The sequence below is a fragment of the Canis aureus genome, chromosome 19, assembly GCF_053574225.1.
Source record: "Canis aureus isolate CA01 chromosome 19, VMU_Caureus_v.1.0, whole genome shotgun sequence".
Lineage (NCBI taxonomy): Eukaryota > Metazoa > Chordata > Mammalia > Carnivora > Canidae > Canis > Canis aureus.
The window spans coordinates 30,135,812-30,150,881 of record NC_135629.1 but is presented as its reverse complement, the minus strand read 5'-3'; the positions used below and the strand labels follow the sequence as shown (position 1 = coordinate 30,150,881).

The 15,070-nt window shown below is 38.1% G+C and overlaps 1 protein-coding gene across 3 annotated transcripts in view; it reads left to right on the top strand.

The window, feature by feature from the left end:
* The window catches only part of PTPRG (protein tyrosine phosphatase receptor type G), a 704,516-nt gene that overhangs the window by 409,065 nt on the left and 280,381 nt on the right, over window positions 1-15,070 (top strand). For all 3 annotated transcript variants that reach the window (XM_077858250.1, XM_077858249.1, XM_077858251.1), the window contains exon 4: window positions 12,540-12,688. In XM_077858250.1, coding sequence (XP_077714376.1) covers window positions 12,540-12,688 — 149 coding nt within the window. The remainder of the gene's footprint in view (window positions 1-12,539; window positions 12,689-15,070) is intronic.

Sequence of the window (15,070 nt, the reverse complement as noted above, 5' to 3'; positions counted from 1 at the left end):
GGTGAGAACATTTAAGACATACTTTTTTAGCAGCTTTGAAGTATGCAATAAAGTATTGTTGATTATAGTCACCATGATGTATGTCCCCAGAACTTCTCTTATAGTGCTTGTTTATATCCTTTGATCACATCTTCCCATTTACTACATCTTCAGTCCCTGGCAGTCACCATTCACCATTCTATTCTCTGTTTCTAAAGTTCAGTGTTTTTAGATTCCATATATAAGTGAGGACATATAGTATTTGTCTTTCTCTGACTTACTTTACTGAGTGCATTGTCCATAAGGTCCATCCATATTGTCATAAATGGTAGGATTTCTTTCATTTTTAGGGCAGAATAATATTCCAATATATATTTTCTTCATATGGTTATCAGTCAATAGGTGCTTAGGTTGTTTCTATGACTGTTGTGAATAATGCTGCAATGAACATGGGGGTGTAGATATCTCTTCAAGATAGTGATTTCATTCCTTTGGACATATACCCAGAAGTAGAATTGCTAGATCATATGGTAGTTCTATTTTTAGTGTTTCACAGAACTGTTCTACTCTTTTCTAGAGCAGCTGCACCAATTTATATTCCTGCTAACAGTGGACAAGACTTCCCTTTTCTCTGCATCCTCACCAATACTTTTTGTCTCTTGTCTTCTTGATAATAGCCATTCTAACAAGTGTGAGATGATATCTCATTGTGGTTTTGATTTGCATTTCCCTATGATTAGTCACGTTGAGCACGTTCCTTGTATCTACCTCTTGGCCTTTTGTGTGTATTTGGAAAATACTCATGGTCTATTGCCAACTTTTAACCAGTGTTATTTAGTTGTTTTGTTTTCTTTGGATTTTTTAAGTGTACTTTTGTTATTGTTGTCTTTTGCTACTGAGTTCCATGAGTTCTTTAAGTATTTTGGGTTATTAAAATCTTTATCACATGTATAATTTGCAAAATTTTTTTCCTATTTAATAGATTGCATTTTCATTTTTAAAATTGTTTGTTTTGCTGTGGAGAAAGAAGCTTTTGATTCAATGTGGTCTCACTTGTTTGTTTTTGCTTTTCTTACTTTTGTGTTATGTCACTAAGACTGATGTCTAGGAGCTTTTTTCCCATGTTTTCTTCTAGGAGTTGTATTGTTTCAGATCTTACATTTAAGTGTTTAATTCATTTCAAATTAATTTTTGTGAGTGATGTAAGGAAGGAGTCCACTTTCATTCCTTAGCATGTGAATATTTCATTTTCCCAGCACCATTTATTGAATACACAGACTAGACTTTTCCATTGAATGTTCTTGGCTCTCATGTCAAATATTAGTTGATTATATAATACTTATTTTTGATCTCTAGATTCCGTTCATTGGTCTGTGTCTCTTTTGATGCCAGTATCATACTGTTTTGGTTACTATAGCTTTGTAACATAGATTAGTTTGAAATGCATCCAGTTTCATTCTTCTTTATCAGGATTACTTTGGTTATTCATTGTCCTTTTTTAGTTCTATAGGAATTTTAGGATTGATCTTGCTATTTCTGTGGAAAATGCCATTAGAATTTTGATAGGGATTGCACTGAATTTGTAGATCATAAGTAATATTGTATTAGCTGCATTTCAAATGCTTAGTAGCCACATGTGGCCAGCAGTTACCATGTGGAGACAGCACAAATAGAGTGCATTCTATCATTACAAAACGTCCTATTGGACAGCTCTGTGCCAAATGGACAAATGCTAGTAAAATTCTTACCTTCCTTGAGTTTTTGCTTTAATATTTCCTATTATATATGAGCACAGAGGAACGCTTTCTCACCCTTTAGTATATCAGGCCAGCAACTTGATTCCCCTACTTCTTTTTACCACTATCACTGTCACTTGTCATTTGAAATTTATGAATACAGAATAGTGTATTTTCACCATTGCTAATACCAAGGGCTGCCTCTCTTCTTAATCAGTACTGTGTAATTATCAGTTTCAGATGGTCCATGGAATTAGAGAGTGCCTTGCTGTGCCCCATTGTCTGATTTGAAAATAAACACATGTGTGTTATATATCTGCATAGTCCTACATGGATTTTTATTGGTACTAAATATATTTTTAATATTTTATTTTTTAACTCTTATAATTACAACCCATTAAAACAAGCTTGCTTTCGTGTTCTCTCTCTCTCTCTCTCTCTCTCTCTCTCTCTTTTGAAAGGATTCCTTTGTAACCAAGGATGTCACTACAAACCACTCTTAGTAATACCTTTCAAGAGCCTTTCCTGGCCATAGCACCCACACTGGGCTAAAATGACTTCACTATCAGTCCTTTGGTTTCATTTTTATTGTAGATCATAGTGTTGCCTTTTCTTTCTTTTTTTTTTATTTTTTTAAATTTATTTTTGAAAGAGAGACAGAACTTGGAAAATGGTGGAGGGCAAAAGGAGGGGGAGAGAGAAACCCAAGTAGACTCCACTTTAAGTGTTGAGCCAGACATGAGGCTAGCCCCAAGATTAAGACCCAAGAGGATATCAAGAGTAAGTGCTCAACCAACTGCACCACTCAGGTGCCCCAGAGTTTCCTTTTCTTTTAACCTAAGTGGCTGCATGTGTAACTTTGGGAGGATCCATTTTCTTTCTCTAAATAAGCATTTGTCTGAGATTATTCATGGCTGATTGATTTTGGTTGGCCTGGTTTATTCATGGAATTGCTTCTCACTCAGCTTGGTGATTCCTGGCTTTGGGTTCTTCATAATATTTTTGTAATCAGTTCTTCTTGCCTCGTAGACTCTCTCCTGTACTTTGAGTCATCCATTAGGGTAGCTTAGAAAAATGTGTGACTGATACAGTAGTCTGTACACACTATTTCACTCCTACCTCTGTCCCTCAATTTAGATTGTATATTTATTGTTAAAATTCAGAATTTCTTTACCAGTGGTCCTGGTTTTATTTCCAATGCTTTGGAGAACCGTGATGAGAATATTAACTCCTCTGACAATCTGCATGTGGTAGACAGGAGCATTGCCCATACTGGGTGTAATCAGATCTTGGAGTTGAGTGCCACCTCAGTGCCATGTGCCAGAAGCCTGCCAAAGGCAATTCGTTGGGCTCTCTGATGCAGTTTTCTACTTGACTTGCAACGCTTGACAGCCTTCTGCAAAGATAACACGTTTCAGTGACAGCTTTCAGCATGGTATCTCCAATGACAGGTTTTAGATGAGTGTGGGGTTCACTCAATGCAAGTTGATTCATGACCTTGGTCTTCCAGAAGCCGATTATCAATCTCTGTCACTGCACTGACTTCCTGGAGTGATCCACAACTTGTTGCATATCTGTGAGTGTGTGCGCCTGGTTTTAGAGCACAGCCATCCAAATATGAGCACATGTGTCTCAGAAATTTCAGAAGCGTACCTTTCTGAGAAACAAAAATATATCCCCATTACTTCTCAAACTGTACTTACTACTGTAAAATTCATGACAGCATCCTAAATTATATCTCAGATAATTTAAGATGATTCTATAGGACTGTTTACAAAAGTGTGACAATCAGATATATGCAATTTTAAACAAGAACATGGAATTGACTTTTCATTCTCTTAAGTTTCAGTTTATGGTCATTTAGAAACCTGGGTGGAGAAATCACCCTGTGCTGTTTTTCCTTGTTTCCTTTGTCTTTTTTTTTTTTCTTAATAAGCACAAACTTAGGAAGTTGTGTCATTCTGTAGTTCTTAAAATGCCAAAGGAGTTCATAAATTTTCCAGTATTTTGGAGAAATGAAGATTCAGTTGCTTTGTGTATTATGCATGGATGATACCAATTCAACTGAACAACAGTATACATATAGTGCAGGGGGCTGTGTCTAAATTAAGGGTGAGGATTGATAATATTCATTATGAATAGTATCGATAGGTATCCTGGATAACATTAGTTTAGGAAAACATACATATTATCAGCGTTAACTAAAGATGAGCTAGTGGTGTTCCAGTGAGGAAATCTGGATTGATGAAGGAGGAGACCTCAGAGTATGAGATGAAAGTGGCCAGCAGGGGAAAAGCACCAAGTGCTACAAATGTCCAAAGAAGAAATCCCTTTTGGTGGTACCAGGGGAGAGGGGCCAGGAAAGAGAACATACAGATGCAAAAACATGCCACAGTGGTCTCCAAAGTTCAGTCCTGGTCCCAACATAGCTCGTGCAAAGACAAAGGGCTTCTCAGGTTTGGCAACCTTAAAAGCTGCACAGCCCAATATCCCACGTAAAGGCCCACAGAAGAAGCCAAGATTCAAAGAAGAGGCAGAGAAAGAATGAAATTCTTCATTGGGGAAAAAGGACCCACAACCAACTCTCAAAAATCAGAGGCCATGTTCTTCACTACTATTAGTCAATCTACAAGAAAAGCTCCCCACACCCTAGAGCCATGGCCCAGAAAACCTGAAGTTCCTCAGTCGACCTATATTCAGAGTCAGCTGGAGGGAAACATCGAAAATCCTTGAAGAGCCTTTTCAAAATACCTAATTCCCGACCCCTATTGCACCCTTCTCAAGTACTTTTTTAAAAGCCTTGACAAGTATTATGGGTGTATATTTGTGGGCTTGTAAGAACCCATAGTTGGAAGTAAATCCATTTTTTTAAGTTGGTCTTCTCTGTATTTGCTAATATAATAGTAGAAAAACAATGCTTCTCACTGGTCTTTTTTATTATTAAAATGTATCATTTGCTTCTGAGTAAACTGTTGGCATTCCAAAAAACATTTTTTTTTTTAAATGAAGAACACTCATATCATTGAACTATGGTTTTGCCAGATGTTACCCTCTTGGGGAACTGGGCAAAGGGAACACAGGACCATGGTATTATCTCTTACAAATACGTATGAATCTGTAATTACCAGAAAAATTTAAAACGTAATTAAACAAAAGCCCCACATTAGCCACATGTCCTTCTTTGCTGCAGTTGTTCATTTTACATTTATCTTGGATACCTTGTTGAAGAAAAAACTTTTTTCTCCTTCACCATTAATTTTTAACCAAATACGTGGGTTTTTTTTTTTTTTTCTCCAAAAGTCTTCTTTTGAATTTTGTTCTTCCAGAAAATAAATTCAGTAGTGAGTATTTATTTTTTTGTGATGGAAATTTACAGGTCACTTATCTGTAAAATAGACTGTCTTTTGGATATTAAAATATGAATATAGAAAGTTAATATTTAAAGCAGCCTATTACATACAGACAGTAACTTTCCCATAAAACAGTTTTAATGTTCATATCTGTCTTAACCCCCTGAGAGTGCTATATATCCAATCCAGCATAATCAATAGAGCAAGTTAGTTGTACGTAGCCCACTTCTCGAAAGTTGTCTAAAATATCTTTACAAGACAGATAGCATCTCTCTTTTTCTTCCTGAGGAGCCATAACTGTCTATTGTGCCAGTTCTCATTTGATTTCATCTTAAGTTATTTCCCTTTCTTTCATTTTTGTAGAATGAAAAGATAATGCATTCATCAAGAACATTTCAAGATAATCTTGCTGTTCCTAGCATTAGCTTCTAGCTAAATGATCAGAATTTAAGACTTAGACGGTGCTTCTGATGTATGTTAATAAGCCATGGGCTCCTATGAATTTTAACTATTTGGAGGGCTTTTTGGTGTTTCATGAGTTTTTCTCTCCACCCACACTAAGGACAAATAGTAAAGGCATTTGTCATCACGTATATTACTTCTCTTTTCCCACTTTATATTTGTTCACTGTGTGTTTTTTTCTTTGCCTACATTTTTTCCTGTTTATCTGCCTATGCCCACAGTGCCTGGCATCAATGGATTCAGGAAATAGTTTTTAAATTAATAAAAGTGGATAGATTACAATAGCCAAAGTATGGAAGCAGTCCAAATATCCATTGATAGATGAACAGATAAATAAGGTGTGGTATATATATACAGTGGAATATTACTCAGCCATTAAAAAGAATGAAATCTTGCCATTTTCAATAACCTAGTTGGAGCTAGAGAATATAATACCAAATAAAATAAGTCAGAGAAAGACAAATACCATATGATTTCCTTCATGGTAGAATTTAAGAAACAGAACAAATGAACAAAGGAAGAGACAAATGAAGAAATAGACTCTTAACTATAGAGAAGAATGTGCTGGGTGAAATAGGTGATGGGGATTAAGCGTACACTTACAATGAGCACTGATTATTATATAGAATTGCTGAATAATTATATTGTATACCTGAAACTAATATAATGCTGTATGTTAACTAACTGGAATTAAAATTAAAACTTAAATAAATAACATAAATACATGTTTTCCTATTTCAGAGGTCCAAATTCTTAAGTTCTTTCATCCTGTTGTTATTCAATCTTGCCTGAACTCTGGAATTCAAGTCAGAGCTATTTCCCTGGGTCTGTCTTTAGCTAGGTAAATTACAAGCTTTGTTTCATGTCTGCTTAGTTCCATTTCTTTTGTCTGAATCCCATAGCCCCAGCCCTTGTGCCATGGTGGCAGAAACTATTTTATGGGTAGATGGAAGCCAATTACATACCAGTTACATAACCAATGACATAATGGGGAAACCAGTACTATTTTATACAAGTAGACTTTAGTAAAATTTGGATTTTGGGGGGTCATTTTTGAAGCCTGTCTTTCATTTTTAGGGCACAGGGGTCTCTGCTAGATTGACATCTGTCATATCTTGTATGATTGAAGGGTCAGCTTATCCACTTTGTTCATCTTTCTCATTGTAGCAGTCAGTTAACTGAGACTCAGGATTGCATGGCTTGACAGCTTTTGGATTTCTCAGGCCGTTCCAACATAACACGCCCAGTCTTTCTTTGACAGATGACTGCAGTAACCTCCCAACTTTTGTTCCTGCCAACTAATGTTGCTTTATTCCCAGTCCTTCTTCACTTAGTAATCAGAATAATTTTATTTCCCAAATCTAATCCTGTCTGTCTTTCTGTCTCACCCTCTTTCTTTCTTATTCTCTCTCTTAGCCATGTCAAGGACTATCCATGTCTCCTGAGGATCAAGACAGACTGATTACTGTCTCTGCCTCATTCCCTAGCTTCTGTGTCACCCCCTGCTGTCTGGACACCAAACACCTTGGGTTCCTTTTACTTACTCTCACTACCACAGGGCCTTTGCATGAGCTTCTTTTTCCTGGATGTGGTTCCCTTTTGTGAGCTCTTCTCAAGATTGCTCTGTTAACTCTAAGCTCATCTAATTTGATCAGTCCTTCAAGATATCCACTCCCCTTCTCCTGTCTGGGGTTGCACACCACTTGTCCCACTTGCTTGGTTGCTTCTGCTATTAATTTAGTTGTCAGGACCTCTCTTCCCCCCATGAAGAAAAGAGAAAAGAGCCATGCCTGATTTACTAATCTTTTCTTCCCCAGTAATAAGTTGGTAAATATTTGAAGAAATAAATGCTAGTGCTAGACCTCCTGTTTCTTGACTTGCAGAGCAGAACATTTCCCTTTTACCAAGGACCCAAAGCATCCCCTAATGGACACCTGTATTGTGGGTGGTCTGGGCAGGGGGTTACACCATTAAGATCCAATTATAGTAATCTTTTCTCTTTTTATAGTGTTAAAAATTGGTTGGGGATAGTGAAGTTTAGATAGCAAGCATCTAGTTTCCCTTCCATCCATTTTTGTTTAACTTTTGGCACCTACTGCTATTTACTCAGATTTTGGTGTGAACATTTGCTTTAGCCCAGCATCATATAGATATGTTGAGTTTAATTTATAAACAGTGGGTGGATGTCCTGCAAACAGTGCTGTGAATGCCAGATACTCAGTTATCCCTGTGAGCTTGGGAGAAAACTAATGCCTTATCCTTTTCCCCTCCCCCTGTGCACAGCCTAGAGTAGTGTTACAGTTTGGGGAGCCTCAGACACACAAGGGGAGTCTATTAAAACTGAGGCTTCTCTCCCTAGGATAATAACCTTTATAAACAACACTTACACACTTATACAATGTCATCTTTATGCTCTAATGTCATATAGCAATTACTGTTCTAAACATTCTTCATTTGTCATTCTTGTAACCTCCTAGCAAACCTGTGAAGCTACTATTGCATTATTCTAATTTTACAGAATGGGGACTTGGGTACCAAGAAGTAGAATGCCTTTCCCACAATTGCAGTATGACAGATGGTAGTATTCAAATTCAGACTCAACTGGCTTCAGAGTCTGACTTCATATATGCATCCAAGCTCAGAGTATTGCTTCCTGTCTCAGCAGGGTTTAGACCCTGAAGCCCATGGGTAGCTACTGCCATGGACTATGAACCCTCGCTTAAGAAACTCCAAATGTGAAGCCTCAGCTCCCTCCATGCCCTCCCTCATTAGGCTGTGATTCCATCCCAGTCCACAGTAGCAGTTCACAGCCAGAGAGCTTTGTTCTGGAAAGTCCCCTCCCATGTACCTTTTCTGCTTACCCCTCCCATCTCCATTCTTTATTTTTTTTTTTATTTTAAAATCTTTTTTTTTTTATTTTAAAATCTTTTAACAAATATTTTATTTATTTATTTATTCATGAGAGACAGAGAGAGAGAGAGAGAGGCAGAGACACAGGCAGAGGGAGAAGCAGGCTCCACACAGGGAGCGCAATGTGGGACTCGATCCCAGGACCCCAGGATCACGCCTTGGGGCCAAAGGCAGGTGCCAAACTGCTGAGCCACCCAGGGATCCCCATCTCCATTCTTTAGCTGTTACTTGCTACCTTCCTAATTGTCACCTAATCCAGATTCAATTTATTTATATTGTTTTAAAATTTAAATTAAAATTCAGTACTCCTAGAATGGAGCCTAACACGGGGCTTCAACTCACAACCCTGAGATCACGACCTGAGCTGAGATCAAGAGTGGAATGCTCAACTGACTGAGCCACCCAAGATGGTGGCTTTCTTTATTATTATTGTAGTATTATGTGCTTACTGTTTATTTTTCAACTGGCTCTCTTTATTTTAATTAAATGAATTGATTATAAAGGAACACTTTTTACCAACACTTTAATGGAAAGACCCGTGCTATTTGACATAGACGAATATAAGCATGTATGTCTGTGTTCTATGAAAATAAATCAAAATTACTGATGTTATTATATTCAGCATAATACTCTTGGGCCAGGGGGGAAATGAATGACTCTCAGGGAAGTGTTGAAGAGCAAATCAGCACCCAATTGAGATTTTTTATTTCTCCTTGATATGACCAAAGCATAGAAAGGATCAAGAAGAGGAAAAGCCTTTTTACTCTATGTTGTAATGAATTCAGAGCATCTGCTCAGCACTTAACAATCTCTCTCACGTATTTGGGCCGCATCTATTCTTGCTGTTTTCCCTGTCCTAGGACACTCTCTTTTGTGCAGAAGTCAATATGCTTTAGAATGGAATTTGAGGGGTGCCTGGGTGGCTCAGTCGGTTAAGCATCTGCCTTCAGCTCCTGCCATGATCTCAGGGTCCTGGGATCGAGTCCTGTGTCAGGCTCCCTGCTCAGCAGCAAGTCTGCTTCTCCCTCTGCCTCTGCCCCTCCTCCCTGCTTGTGCTCTCTCTCTCTCTCTCTCAAATACGTAAATAAAATTTCTTTTAAAAATGGCACTCTATCTGAAAAAGGAGTCATACCTGTGTGGGCACCCCTCTGTACTGGACGTCCGCTCCATCCGTATCTCCACAGATGAGTCTGACAGGAGTCTCCTCCTTTGGATGTGTGCTTGCTGGGTTTCTGGCACTGCTTTGTTAAGGGGTTTCCGTGCATTATTTCCTTCAGGCATCAAAAGAGTCTTGCCATTTAGACCCTGTTAGTGGCATGTGAATAGCAGTGGAGACTGAGATAGCAAGAAGTGAGGTAACCTGCCCAAGGTGACACTGCTCTGAGGTAGCGGAACTGGACTCCAGCCCAGCTGTGTCCATCTTCTGAGCTCTTGGCTCTCACTATATTCTGTGTTCTGTAGGAAGTGCCTTTATGCTCTTTTCACAGAGCTCTGTGTCATCAGGGGTCATCAGAATATGGTTACATGATAGCTCGGGAAGTTCTCACTTCCCAATTTTATAGGTAAACAAAAATATAAGCCACATTCAGAAGAGGGAGCAGGTACACATAGCATGCTGTGAGGAATACAGTAAAATGAAAAATGAGATTAATGTTTCAGATTGTACAGTTCCCTAATTATGCTTTTAATTATTCATATAAAACAAGTAAAATGACCCCTGACAGAGACATAAATGATTTAGGTAAAATCAAATATTTATAAGATACTGCTGAGTCCCTGGGTGTATTGTAACAGATGCACTCAAAATGCTTTGCCTTCATCCTTTGGATGCAAAATGTTAGGTATAGAATTTATAACAGGATGAGAGTACTCAACAGTATTTGAGACACTACTGAGCTAATCCATAGGTATTTTGGCTTTAGAACTAAGGGCATATGACTGGTTTAATAGATTTCATTTTATAAAGTATCCTACTGTATTTTAGGGATCACAAATGACAACCCCTGCTTGTTTCTGTGTACTTAATGGTTTAAAAAAAAATCAAAGAGGGAATAAGATTCCATGACATCTGACAATTATATCCTTATTTCAGTTTTGGTCAAGTTCTATTGGAACATTCATTTATGTATTGTGTGTGGCTGTCTCTGTGCCACAAAGACTAGGTTGGGTTGTTGTAACAGGGATCCTACAACCCACAGAGACTTAAATATTTACTATCTTGCCCATCACAGAGAATGTTTGCCAACCCCTGCTAAAACATGCCTAGCACACAGCAAAGGTGAAACAGCACCGTGTCATGTTTAATCAGCACAAGAAACACTTGCTTTGACTTTGTTTCATTTCTTAATTTGCTGTCCCACTAATTGCACCTTCACTGTATATTTTTCAGAAATTGGAGAAAACCGTCTTTTGAATGCAATAAAAAGGGATTTATACGAGCGGGGGATTCCTTTACTTGCTTTTAATACTTTTTTTATAGAGAGCAGTACTGAAACTAATTGCACTATTTTAGAGATGGGTCATTAGCCTAGTCCCTATCTTTTACAGAGACCTAATTTTCATGCAGGATTTCTCTCTAAAGCTTGAACTGGGATCTCTTTAAGAAAAAGAAACAGTTATGATACAAGAGCTTTTCTGTAGTTTACACAGATTTGGCTGGTGATCACAAACCATGAAATATATTGGTTGACATCTTACCCATATTTAGCAGGAATAAGTGTTTGTTGAATAGATGCATGAATTCACTTTAGAAAACAAACAAACAAAAAAAAGGGAATATATCACTTATAAAATAAAATCTCTTTGTTATGCATTTGGATACTGCATTCCTTTTGGGAAAGTAATTGCTATGCTTGTATCAATCCGACTTATTTTTTCTCAATTTCTCTTTCCCATGTTTAAAGGAAGAGGAATAAGTTTTTGAAAGTTAGGGTTGAGGGTAGTCTGGGTGGCTCAGCGATTTAGTGCTGCCTTCAGCCCAGGGCGTGATCCTGGGGAACCAGGATCGAGTCCCATGTTGGGCTCCCTACATGGAGCCTGCTTCTACCTCTGCCTATGTCTCTGCCATTCTCTCTCTCTCTTTCTTTCTCCCTCTCTCTCTCTCTGTCTCTCATGAATAAATAAATAAAATCTTTAAAAAAAAAAAGTCTTTAAAAAAAAGTTAGAGAATTGGCTAAGATTCTCTACATTATGGAATTCTTAGGGGTTCTTTTGGATGTGCTAAGTAAAATTTTCCTAAACATGGAGCATTAAATTAAATCTAGTTATCTGCAATTATTTGAGTGGCTTAATGAATAAAATTTTCCCAGGCATCATTTTCAGATACTATGAATGCAACCCCTACCTGGCTGTATGCCCACTGATCTTGCCCTAGAATTGGAAGAAACTGCAAATTTGATTTCCTGGCATCTTTGCCTAAGCTTTCTTTCTTTCTTTTTTTTTTTTTTAAGATTTTTATTTTATTTTTATTTATTAATGAGAGACAGACACAGAGAGAGAGAGAGAGAGGCAGAGACACAGGCAGAGGGAGAAGCAGACTCCATGCAGGGAGCCCGATGTTCGACTCGATCCTCGGTCTCTAGGATCAGGCCCTGGGCTGAAGGTGGCTCTAAACTGCTGAGCCACCCGGGCTCCCCATTGCCTAAGCTTTCTAATCAAAGAAACTTGCCTCATATCTGGCATTCCAGACCTTGAGCCTTGGGGTAGTCCCAGGAGTCGGTGCTTACAAAAAGAAAAATTTCCCTCTCGAGATACTCTTGGTCATCAAGCAGACTTAGGGGACCCTGATTCAGAGCATCTTACTCTGTTACTTTCTCCATTCCTTTTTTTTTTTTTTTTTCCGCCCCATCTGTGAAATGGATAAATTCTGAGATCATTCCCTGGGAATTTTCGTGATTTAGAGTGAACTGGTGCTTCAGAATATTTTGTAGCTAGATTGTGCTAATTTATTCAAACTGGTGTTTTTGACTTGTTTTTTTAAATAGGAACGTGAGGAAATAATTCACATCATGTAATCATGAACTTTATTTGAAGCAAAGGAAGAAGTCATTCAAGTTTTTGTTTTGAAACTCACTTTGTTCCCCTTCCCTTCCATTTTATACAGTTGCCATACTTCTAAAGGACGACTATTTTGTCAGCGGTGCTGGCCTGCCTGGCAGATTCAAAGCCGAGAAGGTGGAATTTCACTGGGGCCACAGCAATGGCTCTGCAGGCTCTGAACACAGCATCAATGGGAGGCGCTTTCCTGTGGAGGTGAGAACAAGGCGAGATGTCTAGTGTAGCCCTGCTTTGTGTCTTCACATTCATGAGATGCTTCGTCTTTACTGCCAGTGATTTTGCAAAAATCAAATTTGTACCATCCATACCTTTGTCTCTGGAAATCTTTTATACACAGCCTGACAGGTATATGTTCCTCCTCAAGCTTCTCAGCTTTGTTTAACTGGAGAAGCATGGGGAAGTCATGAGCATCATCTTGGTTTCAGTAAGACTCACCCTTGACCAAGGATTTTCAGCCATTTCTTTCATGTGACACAATTTCTTTACTCTGTCTATATCAGAAGTCCTACTTTCTAAAGGTGAAATTCTGTATGAAACTCAGATGACTGTTTTCACCCTTTAGAAAAGAGAAAAGCTAGTTGATAAATGAAGAGGCATCTCAGAACCTTCTCTCAGTGGGGAAGCTGTTGCAAGGTTTGTTTGCCCGGCCAGCTGTCGAGAAAGAGGCTATGGCCACTGGTGGTATGACTCTCAGTTAACACTGCTGGGATCAATGGTGACATTTTGCCTTTTCTGTGTCAATTTTCTCATAGATCCATGCTGCTAGACAGAGGAAAGTCGTGGGTACAGTTGATGGTTTGTATCTTTTTGGTGAGGGTGGGGGAAAGAGCAAGTGTCCAAACTCCTTCATTAATGTTGGCTGGGGGCAATATACCCCTTGCATTGCTAACCTTATTTTTACCTCTCATCATGATCAGGATATGGATATTCTTTTGTTGGGGCACACAGGTTTGTTGATTGTTTGGTTCTCTGTGTGGTAAGCTTTACAACTTTGAGGAAGAGCTGCATGGGCATGCATTCAAGCCTCTGATTGGGCTTAAATATGGAATGACAGACAGCTCTTAAAATTTTATAACTTCCCTTAAGTCCTGACCTACCTTGATAGTCTGATGAATACTTGAGACCCACCTCCGTAAAGGGAAAGTACATGGGTGTACACACTGATTTGCACTCTAGCCCATTTATGGAACCTTTAGGGCATCCTTGAATCAGAAGTGAAGAATCCCTATAAGATGAGAAAATTAGTAGTCTTTCTTTGTTTAGAGATGCTTCTATTCATATATAAATTTGTTTCTTATTTGTGATTGCTAGAGAAATCAGAGATAACTCTTCTGAGAAAATACTTCATATTTTTTTCTTGTTCAGCTGACAGATTCTCAGAATTAAGATTTTTCTATCTGTGGATCTCTCTCTACTAATCATACTAGTTCAAGGTCTCCTGAGTAGGGTTTCTTTTTAATGGGCTCTCTTCTTTCTTTTATACTGAATGAGTCATTTCTTAGAGATCTTGGTACTTGGAAAATGTGATTCCTAGAAGCAAAATTGTATTGTCCTTTTAGAAGTTTGGGGTTTCCCTTCTGTTCTTGCTGACTGGTTCCCATTCGCAGTGTGAGTTGAAGGGATAGTCTTGTGTCCAGCTAGTTTTTTTCTTGAAAGCCTCTTTATCTTAGAATTGCACTGCCATTTGTTCCGCTAGTGTTGTTCAGACAAAAGACCTGTGCTTTGAAAGACTGAAAACTTATTTTGGCAGCTACCTTGGTAAAGAAGAGCTCTAGAGATGGGAATGTGGAACTTTTGCCTCATTCTTAATTACATCCCTTAATGTGGAGATGGCCTGTCTCCTCGTATTCCATTCATATTTGGAAAAATGCATAGACTAGATGCATGTTCTTTTTTAAAAATCCCTACTTTGAATGAATATTTCAGTTTTCTTTTACTCAGAGAATGCCCTGAAATTCAGAAGCTAATTAGAAATGGCAGCTACAATGCACAGAATTATTGTTCAACCAAGTTGTTTGAATTCATTTCTTTTAAGTAATATCAGATGGTAAGGCTGCCTGTATTAATTGGGTTCCTCATCGAGGCCCATCTGGTTTGTAGCTTGTTGTTTTTTTTTTCTTTTTTTAATGTGATAAACATGTTAAATTACTTAGTGGATATATTTGGAGGAACTTGAATTTCAGAGATCAAAGGTAATGGGATTAGATTTAACTTTAAAATATGCGAGGAAAGTTGCTCACTTTTGCCCCAAACATGTCTGTAATATTTTATGTTAAATTGCTTTGTTTGAGCTCTTTATCAATATGAACTCTCCCCGATGTTCTTACACTTTGAACATCTCAGACTTGGTTTATTTCATTCCATATAACAGGTTGTTTTCTAAGAAATTTAAATGAAAGTAAGAAGGGGCGCCTGGATAGCTCAGTTGGTCGAGCCCACCATCCTTGATTTTGGCCTAGGTTGTGATCTCAGGGTCATGGGATCCAGCCCCAGGTCAGGTTCCTTGCTGAGCTCTCTCTATAAAAAATAAATCTTTAAAAATATGAAAGTAAGAAATTGTAATTTATCATGGGTCAT